Source organism: Triturus cristatus, chromosome 5_2, assembly GCF_964204655.1.
Source record: "Triturus cristatus chromosome 5_2, aTriCri1.1, whole genome shotgun sequence".
Taxonomy (NCBI): domain Eukaryota; kingdom Metazoa; phylum Chordata; class Amphibia; order Caudata; family Salamandridae; genus Triturus; species Triturus cristatus.
The window spans coordinates 392,447,600-392,465,990 of NC_140588.1; the positions used below are offsets into that span (position 1 = coordinate 392,447,600).

General features: G+C 45.7%; 1 protein-coding gene across 1 annotated transcript in view; it reads right to left on the minus strand.

The window, feature by feature from the left end:
* C5_2H6orf52 (chromosome 5_2 C6orf52 homolog) overlaps positions 1 to 18,391 on the minus strand; it is a 187,686-nt gene that overhangs the window by 111,717 nt on the left and 57,578 nt on the right. The window contains exons 2-4 of the mRNA XM_085607263.1: positions 14,862 to 14,959; positions 5,403 to 5,502; positions 265 to 317 (exon numbers count right to left, since the gene is read on the minus strand). Coding sequence (XP_085463389.1) covers positions 265 to 317; positions 5,403 to 5,502; positions 14,862 to 14,959 — 251 coding nt within the window. The remainder of the gene's footprint in view (positions 1 to 264; positions 318 to 5,402; positions 5,503 to 14,861; positions 14,960 to 18,391) is intronic.

Consider the following 18,391-nt stretch of genomic DNA (forward strand, 5'->3'; position numbering starts at 1 on the left):
CATCTATTGCAACAATGTGATTTTTCATAAATGGGAATAGCCTGGTTGTACTCGATAAACACACTCACATATCAAGGTAGAGTATTAGGGAAAGTTGAACAAAAATCACTATGAAAAAACATTGCAAGTGAACAGAGACTCTGAAATGTATTGGTAATAATCCCACATGAATTAGTAGTAATGGCTTCCTGACATTAAACACAAGCAGTCATTAACATGCAAATAACCACTCAAAAGTGGTTGGCATCACCACATGGCACTTACGTTAGTTCCTGCTTCTTATGGTAGGTTGAGTAGTTTAGCTTAAACTTCTTCAGCTAGAAAATGAAATAAATGAATAATTTAAAAAAGGAACCGCCCCTATCAAACATAAATGGTACTAATGAACACCTCTTACCAGTGGTATTCAAAGTAACACATCTCATGGGTGAGAATCAACAAAAACTAAGACAAAGCATTTGGTAAGATATGTTCAAAACTTCACAAAGAAGTGAAACAGAAAAGAACATGGGTCCTTCAAATGTATTTACCAGTATAATACTAAAGATTATATTTAATTGTGTTATTGCGGTTTATATTAAAGGAAGACAAGTGGCAGATTGAGTATGAAAACAACAGTGGATGCTAAAGTAATATTTAGTAATCATGGATCACGTATAATACACCAGCCCTTAATAAATGGGGGAAGGTCATAATAAAGAGCCCTTTGATGAAACGTCCGGTGGATCGCGCAAATAGTGGCAGTTCAGATTGGAACCAAGGGTTGATGTATTGAAGATGCAGAAGTAATACATTCTTGGGAACTGTGATTGCCTAGAGGAAGCAAGGTTCTCTGCGACTTGCCATGGGGTTAGCTGAATCTATGTGAATGGCTCATCGGCATATGCAGTAGAGTAATAGGCATAACAAGGGAAGTCATCAACTATACCCTCGAGGGAGAGGCAGCAGACAACCCGGGAGCCGGAAAGCTCCAATACACTGCTCACGTATCTGGAGGTCTAGGAAGTGGAGAGAACCCACGGTTCCCACCGCCAGGACCCAGGAGACGGGCTGTGGCCAGAGGCAACGCACTCATTTTGGTGGGGGTGGTGAGGCAGTTGAAAGACAGCCTAGGGACTCAAGATATTTCCTGCATGCCACACTGGGCATAATTGCTGAATGGTGGAAACACAAACTTTTGGTACTGATAGCACTTATTGTATGTACAAAGCAGCCCAAGTAACCAGGTCATTTGGGGTTTCTTTTTGAGGATATTCTGCCACTGGCTCGCAGAACAGAGACTGGGAGGAGTTCCTACCTGACAGTGAAGAACTCAAAAGCAAAGACAGACCAAAAGCACAACCAACAACCCTTATGAGACAGGCTTAGACTGTTGTACTTGCTGGACTATCCCCGAGATAGCCGTGCTGATGGTAAAAAACAGCACCTGCGAAAGTGCCTTGCACACGGCTGTTGTTCCTGCTGCCACCTGGACTTTGCTGGTTTGGGTTGGGAACACAGCCCCTAGCATCCCCAACAGTCGCGCTTGCTGACAGGCGCTGGAGCACTATATAACCTGAAAAGGCGTCCCGGGCGAAGCCCGACCGAGGCTGGTCTGGGCCACCCCTCTTTCGTTGGACATTAGAGGCACCAGAGGTCAGCGCCAGGCAGGGTAGGGTGAGCGAGCTCTATTTTAATTTTGAACATTCATTGAAACACCACGTTCCTCTATATTAAAACTGCCTGACCTGGTTTAGGGACTTATCTTGGTCAGATTCCGGTCTGCATTTCAACTGTGAAATACAGGGAAACAAAAGTGCGGTGGGGGGAGGCTCAAGTGTTGCAAACAAGTCTACTGGCACAGCCAACTTCAATTAATCGTATGCTCCAGAGAGCAATTGAGTAGTTGCCACTGCAATTGAACTTACAGAGAGGAGACTATCCCTCGGGGCAGGAGGAATTTTACCCCTTATTGGTCAGACTAATTGAAGTGGAGCAATTAATAAAACCCCACATTAAATCGCTTCCCTCAGTAAAGCAGCCTGGAAATATAGTTGTTGACACAGAGCTTACAACAAACCAAAGTTCAACAGCACAGCAACATGCTAGAGTAATTAGTGGCCCCCCGATAGTCCACCGGATGCATTAGTAGTTAGTACGGGCAAGTCCATTGCTAGTGAGATCATTGGGCGAAAACTAACCCGGAGGGTAGTTTCATGGAATGTCGCGGGAATTGAACCCAAACTTGGTAACTTGGATTGGGAATCTTTCATTGATCAGTATGACATTTGTCTTTTTCAAGAAGCTTGATGCTGCTCTCTCATAGACTGTACGGGTTAGGTTTCTCATGGCATAGCAGCCATAACAGGGGCTTAGGGCAGACCTTCTGGGGGCCTGTTGACTAGGGTGGGCATGCATGTTGGTTGCTCTGTGTTGAGTCAGAGGAGTTATCCAATGACGTGTGTGATTAATAAATTCCCCACTGGTCTTATTCTTACTATATATAATGTATATTTTAGACCCTCAGCTAGTAAATAGGAATCCCCCTACTAAACCTTCTTGCATCCCACATGGCGAAATTACCCCCAATAGTTGTGAAAATAGTAGGTGGCAATTTTAATTGCCAGTTTGAGACACTAGATATTTATTGCTCTGCTTGCCTTTCGGAAGAAGGCAGACTTTCGGCTATCCCCAATCTTAATCTCCGACCTATTAAAAAATGAATGCGTTATCTTTGAACCAGGGCATTCAAGCATACAATGGCAGGACAAACTCAGACAAGGCCAGGAATTCCACCTTTAATAGAGCACCTAGTCTGAGTCTATTAGAATTTATCTTGGTGGATGTTAGACTATGGCCCTGTGTTTTGGACAGGAGGGTTACCAGGAGAATAGACAGTGACCATAACGCATTGGATCTTTCACTGAGCTTAACAACGAATGACGCCGCAGTTACAATTTCTCACTACCTAGATAACAGATGCCAGCTATCAAACAACAAGCGAAGAATTCAATGTCAGTCTGTGAGTCACTCACAGGACACTATGAGGCACATATACAGCTTAGTCAAAAAGGGCCTGGGAGCTTATTTTTACCTCGACTTAAATCATGCCAATTCTTTAACTTCAATAGGGGAGACTAATTTTAACCTTTTTGAGAATCTCAAAAAGTTTTTATACAGAAGTGGGGAAACAAGGTAAAACAAGGGAAGTACCCACCTGGTATAACAAGCAATGTAGATTGGCCAAAAAAGCCTTGATAACTGCTTTAGAAAGTAAGTATAGAGGGGAGATCCAACAAGGTAGAGCGGGTTATCATAAAATATTAAAGCTCACCAAAAAGGAATGGAACCGTGGTAAATGGGAGCTGCTCTTGACAGCAACAAGAGAAAATCATACAATCTTTTGGAACTTGGTTGCCAAGGGTAATGTAGATGGAACTGCCTAGATAGACAACAATATAACAGCGAAGTATGGATCTCTCATTTTTCCAGTTTATACTCATACCTGCAATGCAGAGGACCCCTTCATGTAAATCCACAGAATCCTACAGTTATTAATATAACCAACTTGAATAGTTCTGTTGGCTTCCCTCCTATCACATGTGAAAAATTGAACATGCCATCAGGAAGGTAGTTCCCCACAAAGCCTCAGGCATAGACAAAATACCAGCAGATTTATTTCTGTCAGAAATAAAAATATGGGGCCCCTATCTTACCTTGGTATTTAATGCTATTTTTAAGGGTCTACAGGTACCACACTCATGGGCTGGAGCAGAAATGTTTCCAGTGTCTAAAAAGGGTTCTCCTTTAGACCCTGCAAATTATCGGCCAATATGCCGAATAAATCCTACCCAAACATTTTTTGCAGGGTCATTGTTTTCCAGCTCCAGCAATGGCTAGATGAGCATGAAGGTCTAGGCCCTTTTGACCCAATACATTGAATATAGACCACATTTTAGGCTCCAGTTAATAGACCGTTACAATTGGTGAGGGCAGACTATGACATATTTGGGGATCTCAGAGCGGCATTCGACCCTCTGGAAGGTGTTAGCTGAGATGGGCATTCCTGATTATAGATGTAGAATTATAGAGAGACTGCAAGAGTATAATTTCACCCAAGTCCGATGTGGTAAACTGGGTGAAGAAACCTAACCTTTCCCTGTACACAAAGGTGTGCGACAAGGCTGTGTGTTGGCCCGGTCCTTTTTATGTTATTCATTAATGATCTGGTTAGCTACCTAAACAAATGTGATAATGATGCGCCCAAATTAGCAAACTTGAGGGTTCCTGCCCTCACATTTGCAGATGACACTCTTCTTTTGGCTAAGTCGCCAATGGGGATCCAGAAACTACTGGACGAGTTTAGCAGGTTTTGCCTAGATATGGGGTTGGAAATTAAAGTGTCTAAGACCATGTTCATGGTTGTCAACCCATGCCATTCGATCCGACCGAACCCAATGCTGAACAGGGTATCCCTAGAGCAAGTCCATTTGTTTGATTATTTGGATGTCACTTTAAGTGGAACAATGGATTGGGCCCACCATATCTCCAAACAAAGGATTAAACTAGAGCCACAGATGGGAGGGCTGTTAAAGATAAATCGGGGGCTTTATTTCAAACCATATTGTCTTATTGCCCAGCTTTATTCTTGCCAGGCATAGGGGGTTGCCTTATATAGGGCTCAGCTATGGGGACACAAAAATCTTAAAGCCACAGAACGGGTGGAAAATATGTTCTTGAGGCAGGTGCTAAACATTCCGTCCAGTACCCCTTTGATCCATCTAAGATTGGATGTCAGCCTTTGACCAATCAAGGAAAAAGATCTAGTTAGACCCCTAATATTTTGGAGAAGATTATGGGCTACCCCTTAATGGATATTTCATCGCATTGTTTCTCAGTTTGGATTGAGACTTGATGGTAAATGCAACTATTCTATAAGATCTTCAGCCCCAAATGTAGATGGCTTGGCAACTGTTTAACGCAGAAGGCTTCAAACTGTGGTGCATGTACCCCTGGGGTTCCGTGGCTGTATTCCAAGCGAGGTGTCAAATGCCTCAGCAAGTACTTGTAAATAAAGATTGTCTGGAAAAACAACCTTGTTTTTTTGTTTAGGGCGTTTCCAGATTGTCTTTATTGACATGCAGCTGTCCTTACAGGTGATTTGAAGGGGTGGCTGGGAGGCGGCCAGCTGGCTTGCATTCAGATGGCCCAGAGGAAGAGGCGTTATTGGGGGGGTTAAGCTTATAAAGTGTTAGAGACTGCTTCATCAAGAGATGCCCCAGGTTAGGTTCACAGAGAACAAGCCCTAGTGGTGAAAAGCGTTGGTGGTAGTGAATAAAACCCTGAAACTAAATAGGATACATTTCTGAGTTTGAAGAACATATTTTTTTTAAACATTAAATGAAAAACTAGGTCTCACTTACTGGATTTGAACCCGGAATGAAGAGGCCGTTTAGTCTATGTAGACAACGCTCCACACTGGCTTGATCTACAAGGTCGACAAAACAATATCCTGGTTTCCCACTAAAAGGATTCATGGAAACAACTGTGTCAGTCATTGCTGTCGTGACAATCATTATTACTAACATGTGAGAAAAATAAAAAAAACATCATAAAAGTCCAAAGTAAATGTTACCTTTGAGGAAAAATTAAGGCCAGGAAATACCTTTTTACCTCTAAAAAAGATAAAGTTCACTTAGTTATTTGTTTATGTTTAACACAATCACATCATGCACAAGCCAACCATTCTACATCAGTGATTAGCATGGGATTTGGTAGATTACCATTTGCTATAGCCTACATTTTTGACCTGCATATAATTACTCGGTTTATCACTATCTGAGGCAAGTGTACGGAACGGCATTGTAATAATCAACTGGGCCAGAGGCTGAGTATGTTTACCATGATTGTGTAAGTAAATTGTTGTGTACCGTGGATACACAAATGAATAGTCCTCTTTGTAAACATAACTATGCTGGTGGGGGTTCTGTAAAAGTCTGAATTAGAGGGCAGTGCACAACCAACAGAAGCACATTCTTGAAATGTTGATAGATGTGCGAGTAGAAACACAAAATAGGAGATCTTCCCCCCCCAATTTTACCTTTTAAAACAAATGGTGGTTTGCGGTCTACCAGAGACCCAATCTCAAAGTGTTTCTTTTGGGACGGATATCCAATTTGGATTGGTGTCCTTGGGCTCTAACGCTCATAGCTGATGAATGACTGAAGCAAGAGCAGATGTATTCGACTGAACAACTGTCGCTGAGACAAAGAGCCTAAGGTCCCATGATCCTGACAGACACCCAGTTTAATACAGAGCCTTAAAGCCCAGGCATTGGCACAATTCAGAAGCTGTCTTTATATCAGGCTGATAATACAAAGTAAACGGTTTCCCTTAATAGAGGACACAAGTGTGTTTGGTTGATTTTCCACTAGTCAAACATTCTTTATTACCATCTATCTTGGACGAAAGGTTGATTCCCTTGAGACTATGGATACATACTGTTCTAGATTAGTGATTCCATGTTTGTACTTCAGCCTCAAATATTGGCTACTGTAAAGGAGAGAGAGGATGTAGCTCCATCTCTGTAGGAGTTTTTACAAACAGCATATCTTTGGAGGTTCATGTGGATTACAGATGTGAACAAGGTCATGGAAAACATAACCAATGCCCACCCATTTGGAATAGACCAGGGTCTGCAAATTGTGCCCTCCCAGAAATCCAGGGCATCCTGGGGAACAGGGCCAACCAGACGTATGCTTAAATACCCTGACTTGTTTCTGGGCCCAATTCTTCACTTTCACCACACTCCATGGTCTCTCTAGCTCTCCTATTCAATGACTTCTCTTTTCACACATTCAATGTCCTATATTTGAAATGTTTTTTAATGTTTTACACAAGGCAGTCTGATGACTGAACACAACAAATACAATTTTTAATGAAACTACCCTAACAATGCCAAGAGGACAGACCCTTTGGACACTGGGGTCTAATAGACTAACCATCTTAACATGTGGCCAAACCATTGGCCTAGGTGATACATTACGTCTGCCTTTTCACTATTCCTATCAGTTGGGAGACACTTATTTGCTGACTCGCCTACAGTCAGATCACCCGTCTACACAGGCTATGATCTGAGGCACCCCGTCTCATGACAAATGGATTGCCAGATATCAGGAACTTGGATGCTAGACCCAACAAATTCCAAGCTGTGTTAAAGAAATGCTTGTGCACATTGGTGGTAAATGAATGTATTCTCATGACTGAAGTCTAACGAACAAGTTACTTACCTTCGGTAACGCTTTTTCTGGTGGATACAGTATCTGCCTGTGGATTCCTCACCTTGTGAATATCCCTTGCGCCAGCAACATTCGGAAACTTTTGTAGCAGTCCACGCCGATGAGGCCGAAGACGACGTCACAGAGACACGGCTCCGCTCGCGACTCCGCTGACGTCACCGGCTCCATAAGAAGACCTCGTCGGCGTGATGACGTCAGTTCCGCCCCTTTTTTCCGTGCCTTCGAGGCACACGGACGGACTGACAGCAATATGTACATAAACAGTATACACAGTACACAATATGCATATCAACACACTCAGTGTGGAAAATAAATAACAAAGCAGAAGAAATAACATAATGCCTTGGACAGTGATAAACACATTTGAAACCCATCCAAAGAATTACAGGCATAGAAATACCGGTATAGAAGGATGGACAACGGGGAGGCGGGTGGGTCAGTGAGGAATCCACAGGCAGATACTGTATCCACCAGAAAAAGCGTTACCGAAGGTAAGTAACTTGTTCTTCTGATGGATACATCTGCCAGTGGATTCCTCACCTTGTGAATAGATTCCACAGCAGTCCCCACTCCCGGAGGAGGGTGTCCACCCTTCTATACCAGAAAATCCTGAAGGACGGAACGAGCAAAGTGTCCGTCCCTCCTCACCTCGGTGTCTAAACAATAATGTCTTGCGAAGGTGTGGAGGGAGGCCCAAGTTGCCGCCCTACAAATGTCCTCCACCGGAACACCCCTAGCTAAGGCAGATGTGGAAGACTTTGCCCTGGTAGAATGAGCCCTCAAACCCTCCGGAGGCTCCTTACCAGCTAGGGAGTAGCACATCTTGATGCACAAGACAATCCACCTGGAAAGGGTGCGCTTGTGCACCGCTCGACCCTTTCTGCAACCAGCAAAACCCACAAAGAGCTGGTCATCAATCCTGTAGTCTTTTGTCCTGTCCAGGTAAAAGCTCACCGCCCTCTTAGGGTCCAAGCGGTGAAGTCTCTCCTCCTCCTTGGAAGGGTGTGGGGGAGGATAAAAGGAAGGAAGGGTAATGGACTGCCCCAGATGGAAGGGAGTCACCACCTTAGGCAAAAATGCAGCCCTGGTCCTAAGTACCATTCGTTCAGCATGAATGGTCAAGAATGGGGGTTTTGAACTTGGAGCTTGAAGCTCACTTACCCTCCTTGCCGAGGTGATTGCAACGAGGAATACAGTCTTAAAAGACAACAGCCTCAGGGGACACTTGTGCAAAGGCTCGAAGGGAGAACCCATGAGATAGGTTAAGACAAGGTTCAAGTCCCATTGAGGCATAACAAAGGGAGTTGGAGGAAATTGGTTTACAAGGCCCTTTATAAAACGAAGAACAATAGGAGACTTAAACAGCGACGGCTGATCCGGAAAGCCGATAGAGCCGATAAATACCCTTTCACTGTAGCCACAGCAAAACCTTGCTGAGCAAGAGAAAGGGCAAACTGTAGAATATTAGACAGACGAGCCTTCAAGGGATCAATGGACCTCTCTCCACACCAGAGAACAAATTTAGACCACCTATATGAGTAAATAGATTTGGTGGAGTGTCGCCTGGCCGATAAAATAACATCCACCACATCTGGCGGGAGAGAGAAAGAATTCAGGTTGCCCCGTTCAATCTCCAGGCATGAAGGTGTAAGCTCTGGAGGTGGGGGTGTAGAACCTGCCCCTCCGACTGCGAGAGGAGGTCTGCCCTCAGAGGGAGACGGAGCGGAGGGCACGAGGAGAGGTGGAGAAGATCTGTGTACCACACCCTTCTTGGCCAATCCGGGGCGATCAATATAACTTGGGCCCGGTCTTGGTGAATCTTCCTCAGAACCCGAGGAATCAAGGGTATGGGAGGAAACGCGTAAAGGAGTCGTGAGCCCCAACTCAACTGGAACGCGTCCCCTAACGCTCCCTGCAACGGATACTGGAGACTGCAGAATGACGGGCAGTGCGCGTTCTCGTAAGTGGCAAACAGGTCCACCCGAGGAGTCCCCCACGTCTGAAAGACATGACGAACCACCTCCGGATGGAGCCTCCACTCGTGGTCGGCGGAGAACTGTCGACTGAGACTGTCCGCACGCACGTTCAGAACTCCGGCCAGATGATTTGCCATCAGACAAATCTGATGGTCCTGAGCCCAGGACCATAGACGCAGGGCCTCTCTGCAGAGACAAAGAGACCCCACTCCTCCCTGTTTGTTTATATACCACATCGCGGTCGTGTTGTCCGTCAGGACTTGAACAGACTGACCGCGAAGGGAAGGGAGAAAAGCCTTGAGCGCCAAACGTATCGCCCGTAACTCCAGAAGGTTGATGTGAAGCAACCTTTCCTCTGGAGACCAAAGACCCTTGATCTCCAGATCCCCCAGATGAGCACCCCACCCTAAGGTGGATGCATCCGTTATCACTGTTGTCACCGATGGAGGTATATGGAAGGGCTTTCCTTGGGACAGATTGCCCTCCACGCTCCACCAAAATAGATCCGCCGCAGCTTCTCTGGAGATCCTCACAGACTCCCTGAGATCCCTTTTGTGCTGATACCACTGCTTGCGGAGGCACCACTGGAGCGCCCTCATGTGCCAGCGTGCATGGTTGACCAACAGTATGCAGGAGGCGAACAGACCGAGCAGGCGAAGGACCTTCAGAACTGGAACAACCGCTCCGCTGTAAAACAAAGGAATCATTTCCTGTATGTCGAGAATCCTTTGAGGAGGAGGGAATGCTCGACACACAGTAGTGTCCAGTACCGCACCTATGAACAGGTTGCGCTGAGAGGGCACCAGGTGAGATTTGGGCACATTGATCGAAAAACCCAATCTGTACAACAGCCGAGTTGTATCCTGCAGATGACACAGCACCTTCTCCGACGACTCCGCCTTGATCAGCCAGTCGTCCAAATAAGGGAAAACCGAAATTCCCGATCTTCTGAGATGGGCTGCCACCACTGCCATCACCTTTGTGAAGACTCGAGGTGCCGAAGTAAGACCAAACGGGAGGACCGCAAACTGATAATGTTGCGACCCTACCGTGAAACGGAGATACTTCCTGTGCGACTTCAGAATGGGGATGTGAAAATACGCATCCTGCAAGTCGAGCGACACCATCCAGTCCTCCTGATTCAGCGCCTGAAGAACCTGAGCAAGGGTGAGCATCTTGAACTTTTCCTGTTTCAGGTAAAAGTTCAGGATTCTGAGGTCTAATATCGGACGCAATCTGCCGTCCTTTTTCGGGATCAGAAAATACCGGGAGTAGCATCCCTGACCCCTCTCCTGCTCCGGGACCACCTCTATCGCACCTTTCTGAAACAACTTCAGGACTTCCTCCTGCAGGAGAAGATGGTGGTCCTCCGAACAAACCCCTTGGCAAGGAGGGTAATTTGGAGGGAATTCCCGAAAGGGAAGGGCGTACCCATTTTCTACAAGATCTAGAACCCAGAGATCTGTAGTTACAGATTCCCAATCTTGTAGAAAATGGGTAAGCCGGCCCCCCACAGGACCAACATGATCCGGAATGTCGGATCTAGGGCTGTTTTGCGGTGGTGGGAGGGGCTGAGGAAGAGGAAGAGGAGGAGGAGAGCTGACGAGAGCCACGTGTGCGACCCCCGATTCTTCCTCTGTAACCTCTGGACGAGGAACTTTGCTGCTGCTGCTGCTGCTGAGTCTGCCTATAGGTACGAAAGGATGTTCTTCCAAAACCTCTGTACCTCTTAAAAGACCCTCTCGACTGAGACTGGAGTCCCAAAGATTTAGCAGTTGCCTTGCTCTCCTTGAATCTTTCCAGAGCAGCATCTGCCTTTTTTCCAAATAGGCCAGACCCATCAAAGGGTAGATCCAATAAGGTAGACTGTACATCCTGAGAGAACTCCGACGTTCTCAACCAAGCACTTCTCCTAGTTGCAACAGACGACCCCATGATCCTTGCAACAGAATCTGCAGTGTCCAGCCCACTTTGGATCACTTGCCGCGCAGCCGCCTGAGCATCAGCCAAGATGTCATTAAATCCAGATCTATCATCCTCAGGCAATTTCGGCGCCAGTTTCCTAGCCGAGTCCATCAGCGCGTGAACATAGCGTCCCAAGAGACATGTGGCGTTAGTCGACTTCAAAGCCATGCTGGCTGATGAAAATACTTTCTTAGCTGACTGGTCCAGCCTTTTAGCCTCTCTATCCCCAGGGACCTGTGGAAAAGCCCCCTTAGACTTTCCAGAACAAGCCGCTTGAATCACCAGACTCTCAGGTGACGGATGGGACGACAAAAATTCAGGATCTCCTGGGGCCACTCTGTATCTCCTTGCGATCGTCTTTGAGACCGCAGGAGCAGAAAAAGGTTTGCGCCACACCTCCAATACAGGCTCCACAATGGCCTCATTAAAGGGAAGCAGAGGCTCTGATACCGTCGCTGGAGAATGCAGCACTTCAGTCAAAATGTTTGACTTAAACTCTGTTGTAGGAAGCTGGAGATCAAGCAACTCCGCAGCTCTCCTTATGACTGCATGGTAGGGTGCGACATCCTTGGATGGCTCATCAGATGGCGGAGTAATCTCCCACTCAGGAGAAAGGTCCAAGCCACTAGCTTCCTTAAGCTCATCAAAAACCTCATCCGACTCTACCAATTCTCCATCCTCCGCCTCCTCTTGAAGGTATCTCTGCTCCTCAATAATCCTCCGAGTCTCCCTCCTGGAGCGAATTCGAATCCTCGGCGGCGCCGAAATCGACTCCGACGGCGCCGGTGCCAGTGGAGCCATCGGCGTCGAACGTGGATCCAGCGGAGCCTTCGAACGAGGTCGAGCCGGAGCCGGCGAGGATGGAAGCGGCGTCGACGTTCTCGGAGCCGGAGGATTCCAAGACGGCGTCGCTGGATAAAATGGGTAGAAAGGAGCCTGAGGCTACACCTGTGGCACCCCCAAGTTAAAGGCCAAAGGACCCATCGGACCCGTAGGTGCACCAGGGGCATACATGGCACGAGCAAATACCCCATACATCGCATTTAAGTAATGCGAAGGGTCCTGACCTGGCCCAGGAAAGGCAGGATACTGGTCAGGCCCCACCGGAATCGGGCCAACCGGCGCCGACGGTGGATTCAACGGCGTCGCAGGCTCACCCGGGGCTTGAAGTTCTTCCGGGGCCGGAGATGGAGCCGGAGCCGGAGCCGGGGATGAAACCGGCGTCGGAGTCCGGACCGGAACTGGCGAAGCCGGAGACAAAGGGACCACTGGAGACGAAGGACCAGCCGGTGAACCCGGCACAGGAGAAGGAGAGACGGAGTCCCTTCGACGCCGAGCAGGTGACTTCGGCTTCGGCGCCGAACTCTTGTCAGAATGACGCCGAGAGGAATGCCTTCTCTTTTTCTTGTGCTTCTTAGCTCTCGAAGCATGCCCTGACGTCGACCTCGATGCCGACCTCGACTTCGATCGAGACCTCGATCTCGATTTCCTCCTCCCTCTCTTCTCCTTCTTCATCTTGGCAATAAAGAGTTTTGCCTCCCGTTCTTTCAGAGCCTTTGAGCTCATTTTACGGCAGCTGGTACAGCCAACCACATCGTGGTCCGACGATAAACACCACACACAGTCCTCATGTGGGTCAGTGATGGACATATGCTTGCCACACTCCCGGCACGGCTTAAATCCAGACTTCCTCGATGACATCTTCAAAGAAGACAGGAAACAGCAATGAAAATACACAAAGTATCCACGACGCTAACAGCGATTCCCGAAATCCGTTGGCTTCGACGGCGCGGAAAAAAGGGAACTGACGTCATCACGCCGACGAGGTCTTCTTATGGAGCCGGTGACGTCAGCGGAGTCGCGAGCGGAGCCGTGTCTCTGTGACGTCGTCTTCGGCCTCATCGGCGTGGACTGCTACAAAAGTTTCCGAATGTTGCTGGCGCAAGGGATATTCACAAGGTGAGGAATCCACTGGCAGATGTATCCATCAGAAATAGTTCTTTTGAGCACTCTATGGCCTTGCAATTAAATTAAACACTTTACATGAAAAAAAGCATCCATGGATGTGTTTAAGCAGGATGCTTAAGAGCCTTAAGTGAAGCCTTTAGAATCTGCCAATAGGAGAATAGGTGCATGACTTTTAGGTCAAAACAGGCTTACTTAAGCCGGCCTATAGTATAAACTAGACAGGCAATTGCCCTGTAGAGCTCGTGAGGTTTGGTTCATCCAAGCAGCACATGTATCACAGTTTGCCCAACTTAGAGTTGTACTGAATATTCCATTGATTCTTTGTGAACTGCATCATATATCTTTCCACTAAGCTGGAAGTAATTCTGGAACCCCTAGCAATCTAGCAGTGAGAGAGCTTTGCTAAATCTCCACTTGTAGATCTTCTCATACTCGCAGCTGGATTGATATGCACCTCGATTCTTTAATCTCAGTCACTTTTGTCTTCGACTTTGAGGTACAAGGAAATTATTGCCAGAACAATTACAATAGGGGTGGTCTCAAAGAGACTGCGAAGGCCCCAAAGCACCATTCCTAAAGAAGACAAGTGATGATGGGTTCAACTAGTGTAGGCTCACACTTGAATGCCAAGACCCGCCTCTCAAGTCAATATTATAACCCTCCCATCTTGAGCAATCTGCTAAAGAGACTTGAGCATTTTCCAGATAAATTTGTATTTTCTGGTGTTTTGTCTCAAATGTAAAAACAAAAATCATATCTCCAGTTTCCCAAATCAGATTTTTCTTTTTTTGGTGATCTTTTGCTTATTCATTTTTTTTTTCTTACTTGGTTTAGGACTTTTATTGTGTTTTTTTGTGACTTTAAAATGTCTGGTAATGCTTGAATTTAACACACATCTCCAGGGAATTGCCATTGCTCCCAGGGGATGAGCAGAGATTCTCTTATAACTGTGTTGTTGTCTAACCAGATAGTGTTTTTTATGTTGATCAGGATACCCTCCTCCCAAATTCATAACCCAGTTTCAAATCCTATTCAAGTAGCCCAGAATGGTCTTTGGATCATTACATGTGACCACCCTGGTTTATTTGCAGGATTAGTTAGCAAGACAATCGTGGAGTATCTGTAATGTAAGATCTTCAGAGGGTGTACTTTTTATTAACCAATCATTACATTTTGAGTGGGTGGGCTTTTGCACGCATGGGTGTGCAAGCTTATACAAGTGTGGAGTCATATTCACGAAAATTGGTTCCATCCAGCTACAGAAGCTCTCACAAGTATCTCTTAGTAGCACATTTGCTCCAAGCCCCTATTCTTCCTAAACTTCTCTTTTAACACCCAAACTTGCAGTCTTATAATTGTGAAGTATTCAAAGTCATCCTTAAGTGGGGGTGTGGTTTACTTAAAAAAAAAAATAAAGCAATGGGGAGGTGCACAGTATGGTGGGGGTGGCTCATGAAAGAATAAAACAGCTTCTTCACAAAACAAATGGACAGCTTTCAAAATCCATGAATGCAATTAACAGCCCAATTAAATGTAGGCTCAGTCGCATTTCCACTTCAAATAACAGCCATCAAACAAGACATTGATACAATTCAGTTAACTAATGGGTTTCAACCACTCTTCAAACAACCCTTCCCTCCTCACGAACACATGGAGCCAATCTGTCACCACTTACCTTACAATTCGTTCGATAACTACTTTAACATTCACCACAGGCTCTCCCATTGCAGCAAATGCTTGTTTGATAAAGTGTTCCGACATGTATGGCTCAAGCTGAAAGAAAAACATGAAAGCCTTAATAAAGGATGCAAACTTGATGGAAAAAATATATTTTACTACTGCAAAAGATCGTCAGCCACAGGTTGCAATTGAAAACATGCATTGTGCTTGAAATGAACACTAAACTAATTTGTTAGGTATTTGGTTTCACACCAGCATGTTGCCTTATAGCCACCTTGCAGAGCATGCTTAAAAAAATCCTCTGGACAAAAGAAGCATGCCCTGGGCTTAGAACTAGGACTAAGCGTAATTCAAATTTGGGGTCATTTACCACGCCTTCAAGGGTAGTGCAAAATGTGCAATGCCAACGTCATTGGTGATGTTTTGTACTTTAAATAAATAAACAAGACACATAATTTCCTTCACATGACTCAGTGTTCAGAATTCAGAGCTGCCCTGGAAGTCCCAATGAGGTCTCACTGGAAGCTTCAAGCCCAGTCAAGCCTCCAGGAGACCAGATACATTCTCACAAAAGCCCTCCTCTGTCACTTGGTGTGCGTAGATTGCAAGAATGGGGAGTGGTCTGGTGGGGACAGCAGGAACCTATTTTCAGTGAATCATACCGCAAAGTGCCCTGGATGAGGACCCGTGGGCCTGGAGAGGCTGCCCTGCTTGCTTGTCTGAAGGAGTTGTAACCGAGCCCGGGCTCAGATCCCCGGTGGGCCCTAGGTTGGAAGCCCCAGGCTCAGGCTCCATTACACAGCCCGCGAGGTCTCATAGTGACCAGAATAAGAATCTTTGACCGGGCCCCAAGTCAAAGCCCCAGCAGGACCTGGGTTGGAAGTCCCCGGCTTGGGCTCTGTTCCTTGGCCAGCCATATTTCAAAGTGCCAAGGACATGCAGGCCAGGAGGGAATCCCTGCTTGCCCAGGATCAGAAAATGTGACAAAGCCCTGGGTCAGAACTCTGGTGGTAGAAGTCCTGCCCCTGGGTTACGTTCCATGGCCTGGTGCGTCACTTGGCAGGCCTCGAAAAATCATAAAACTTTTACTAGACCTGCAAGTCTAGTGACTTCAATAATCTACTTGCCCTAACTTATGTACTTGACCCATAATCTAGTCTCAAATTGAGTGATCACAGCAAATGTTTTCTTTCACAGAACTGTTTCTTCATTATCACATATGAGAGCCGCTTCAAAAATGCAAGTTCAGCATTTTTGCTGTACAAAAAGCTATTTAGTTTGATTTAATAGACTAAACCTTTGATCCATGTATAATAAGAATTTAGCCCACATATAGGGGGTACAAATAACCCCTGACCTGCCTATTAGTTCACTAATAGCATGGTCATCAGGCTGGGGCTGGAATGCTTCTGAATTCATGTTTAAGCACTCACTTTTAATACGTTTATTACTAAAGCATGATTTGGTAGCGCAATTACATTTTTCATTGAAATGGCAACAAACTTTCCAACTAACGTGCAGTTCTACTGAAAAAACTATTTAGCGTATAAAACAATAATCTGTGGAAACTGGGTTTCACCAAAAATGTTTATCATTTGCACATCACCAAGTAAAGTGTTCGGATATGTTTTCATAGTATTAAAAACTTTTTTCATCACAAAGAATTACAAAAAAAAGTGCTTTCATAACTACTAAAATATATTTTGAAGTGTTGGGACAGTTAATTTACAAACTATTTAAATGTGTGTTAGAAAAAAATGGACATCCTACAGCCTTTCCTTTCACACTCTTTGTACAGCACAAGTGTCAGACAGTTCACTTTACAGCTCTTAGTTGGATCTTGGGACTGAGCTTGTAGTCCGCCGCGAGGCAAGCTACCACCTGTCCCAGCCTCTGTCTCTGGGCACTCCCTTAATGCTCTTGATTGAGTGTTCTGGGGATGCAAAGAGTGAAGACTTCTTTGCATATGGCTGGGTTCAAACTGGAATGGAATGGTGAGCAAATAAATGATGGCTTTAGGCCCAGGTCTCTGTACTGGTGAGAATGTATGACATTGTTCTGCATTCTGTCCATCAATCGTTCTTTTTGGATTAGTCACCCCGAGTGCGACGGGTATGCCCAGACGTGGGTGCCGTGCTCGCCATGCCCCTGGAGTCAAGCTATCCTGGTTGATTGGGGCTGAAAGCCCGAAACCGGTCCTAGGATGCTTGTTTCAAGTCCAAGGAGAACCTGGCCTGGCAGTTCGGGCTGGAATGTTCCCACTGGGCGCAGGGTCAAGACTGATTTGCATATGGCTGGGTCCAAACTGGAATGGCATGGTGAGCCAAAAAAGTATGGATTTAGGCCCAGATCTCTGTACTGGTGTGAATGTATGACATTGTTTTGCATTCTGTCCATCAATCTTTCTTTTTGATTAAAAAAGGCAGCCTTCGTATTCTGCAGCTAGAGGTAAAATACTTGGACCAGCGCAAGATGAACCAAAGCAAAACCGTTTGCCAAGAATGTTTTCATTATGTTAGGTTATTTGAGCTTATAAAGCACATTACTACCCTGAGGCATCTATCAGGAGAGGGTAAAATGATGCACTACATCCTGAATAACCAGGTTTTTACCGCTTTCCTAAAAGCAAGGAGGCTGGGTGCATTTTTTATACCAAGAGAGAGTACGTTCCATGTTCTAGAGGCTTCACGCACAATGCTTTTGCCTCCCCATCGTGCAAATTTGAATTTAGGCACTATTAATAATTGTGCCTTTACTGACCGAAGATTTCTGGTAAGGAAATAATGTTTAAAACTCTGCTTCAGAAAATCAGCCCGAGACCATGGATTGCCTTATATGCTAGGCATAAAACCGTAAAAGTCATTTTTAGGTCTCGCCTGACCCAGCGCTTGCTATTGGCATTGCTCATGACATTATTTTTGTTTATGTTTTTGTTTTTAAAACATTTAAAGAAACGGCATTGTTATTTACAATGTCAATAGCTTAATCACTCGAATGCGAGACCTATTGCATTTGCACCCATACAGAGCCACACACAAAGCCACCCACACACACAGCCACCCACAGAGCCACTCACAAAGAGCAACCCACACACAAATAGAGCCACCCACAGAGCCACCTGCATCAAGACCCGAACTGAAGCTCCTGAAAAGTATTTTCTCAAAGAAGCTCGCTTTTACCTAATGAACACCTTCTCACTCGCCCTTCTCCTTATTAAACTTATTTCGGACCGAACCTACCCACTGAACCTCACTGGGTGAACCTCCACTTTCTGACCCTCTGCTCTTTCAACCTCTCGTCACTGAACCGTATCATCATAAATGACTTGCACAGTACATAGAATCTGCTCGCTGACTTTTCATCACTGGACGGACTGACTTTATTGAATCTCTTCCTCACTGAAGTGCCCTCGCTGAAACTCTCACTCTTAATAAACCTCCCTCATTGAACCTCTCTCTCGTTGAACCTTGCTCTCACTAAACCTCCTTCACTGAACCTCTTCCTTGTTGAACCCCTTTCACAGAA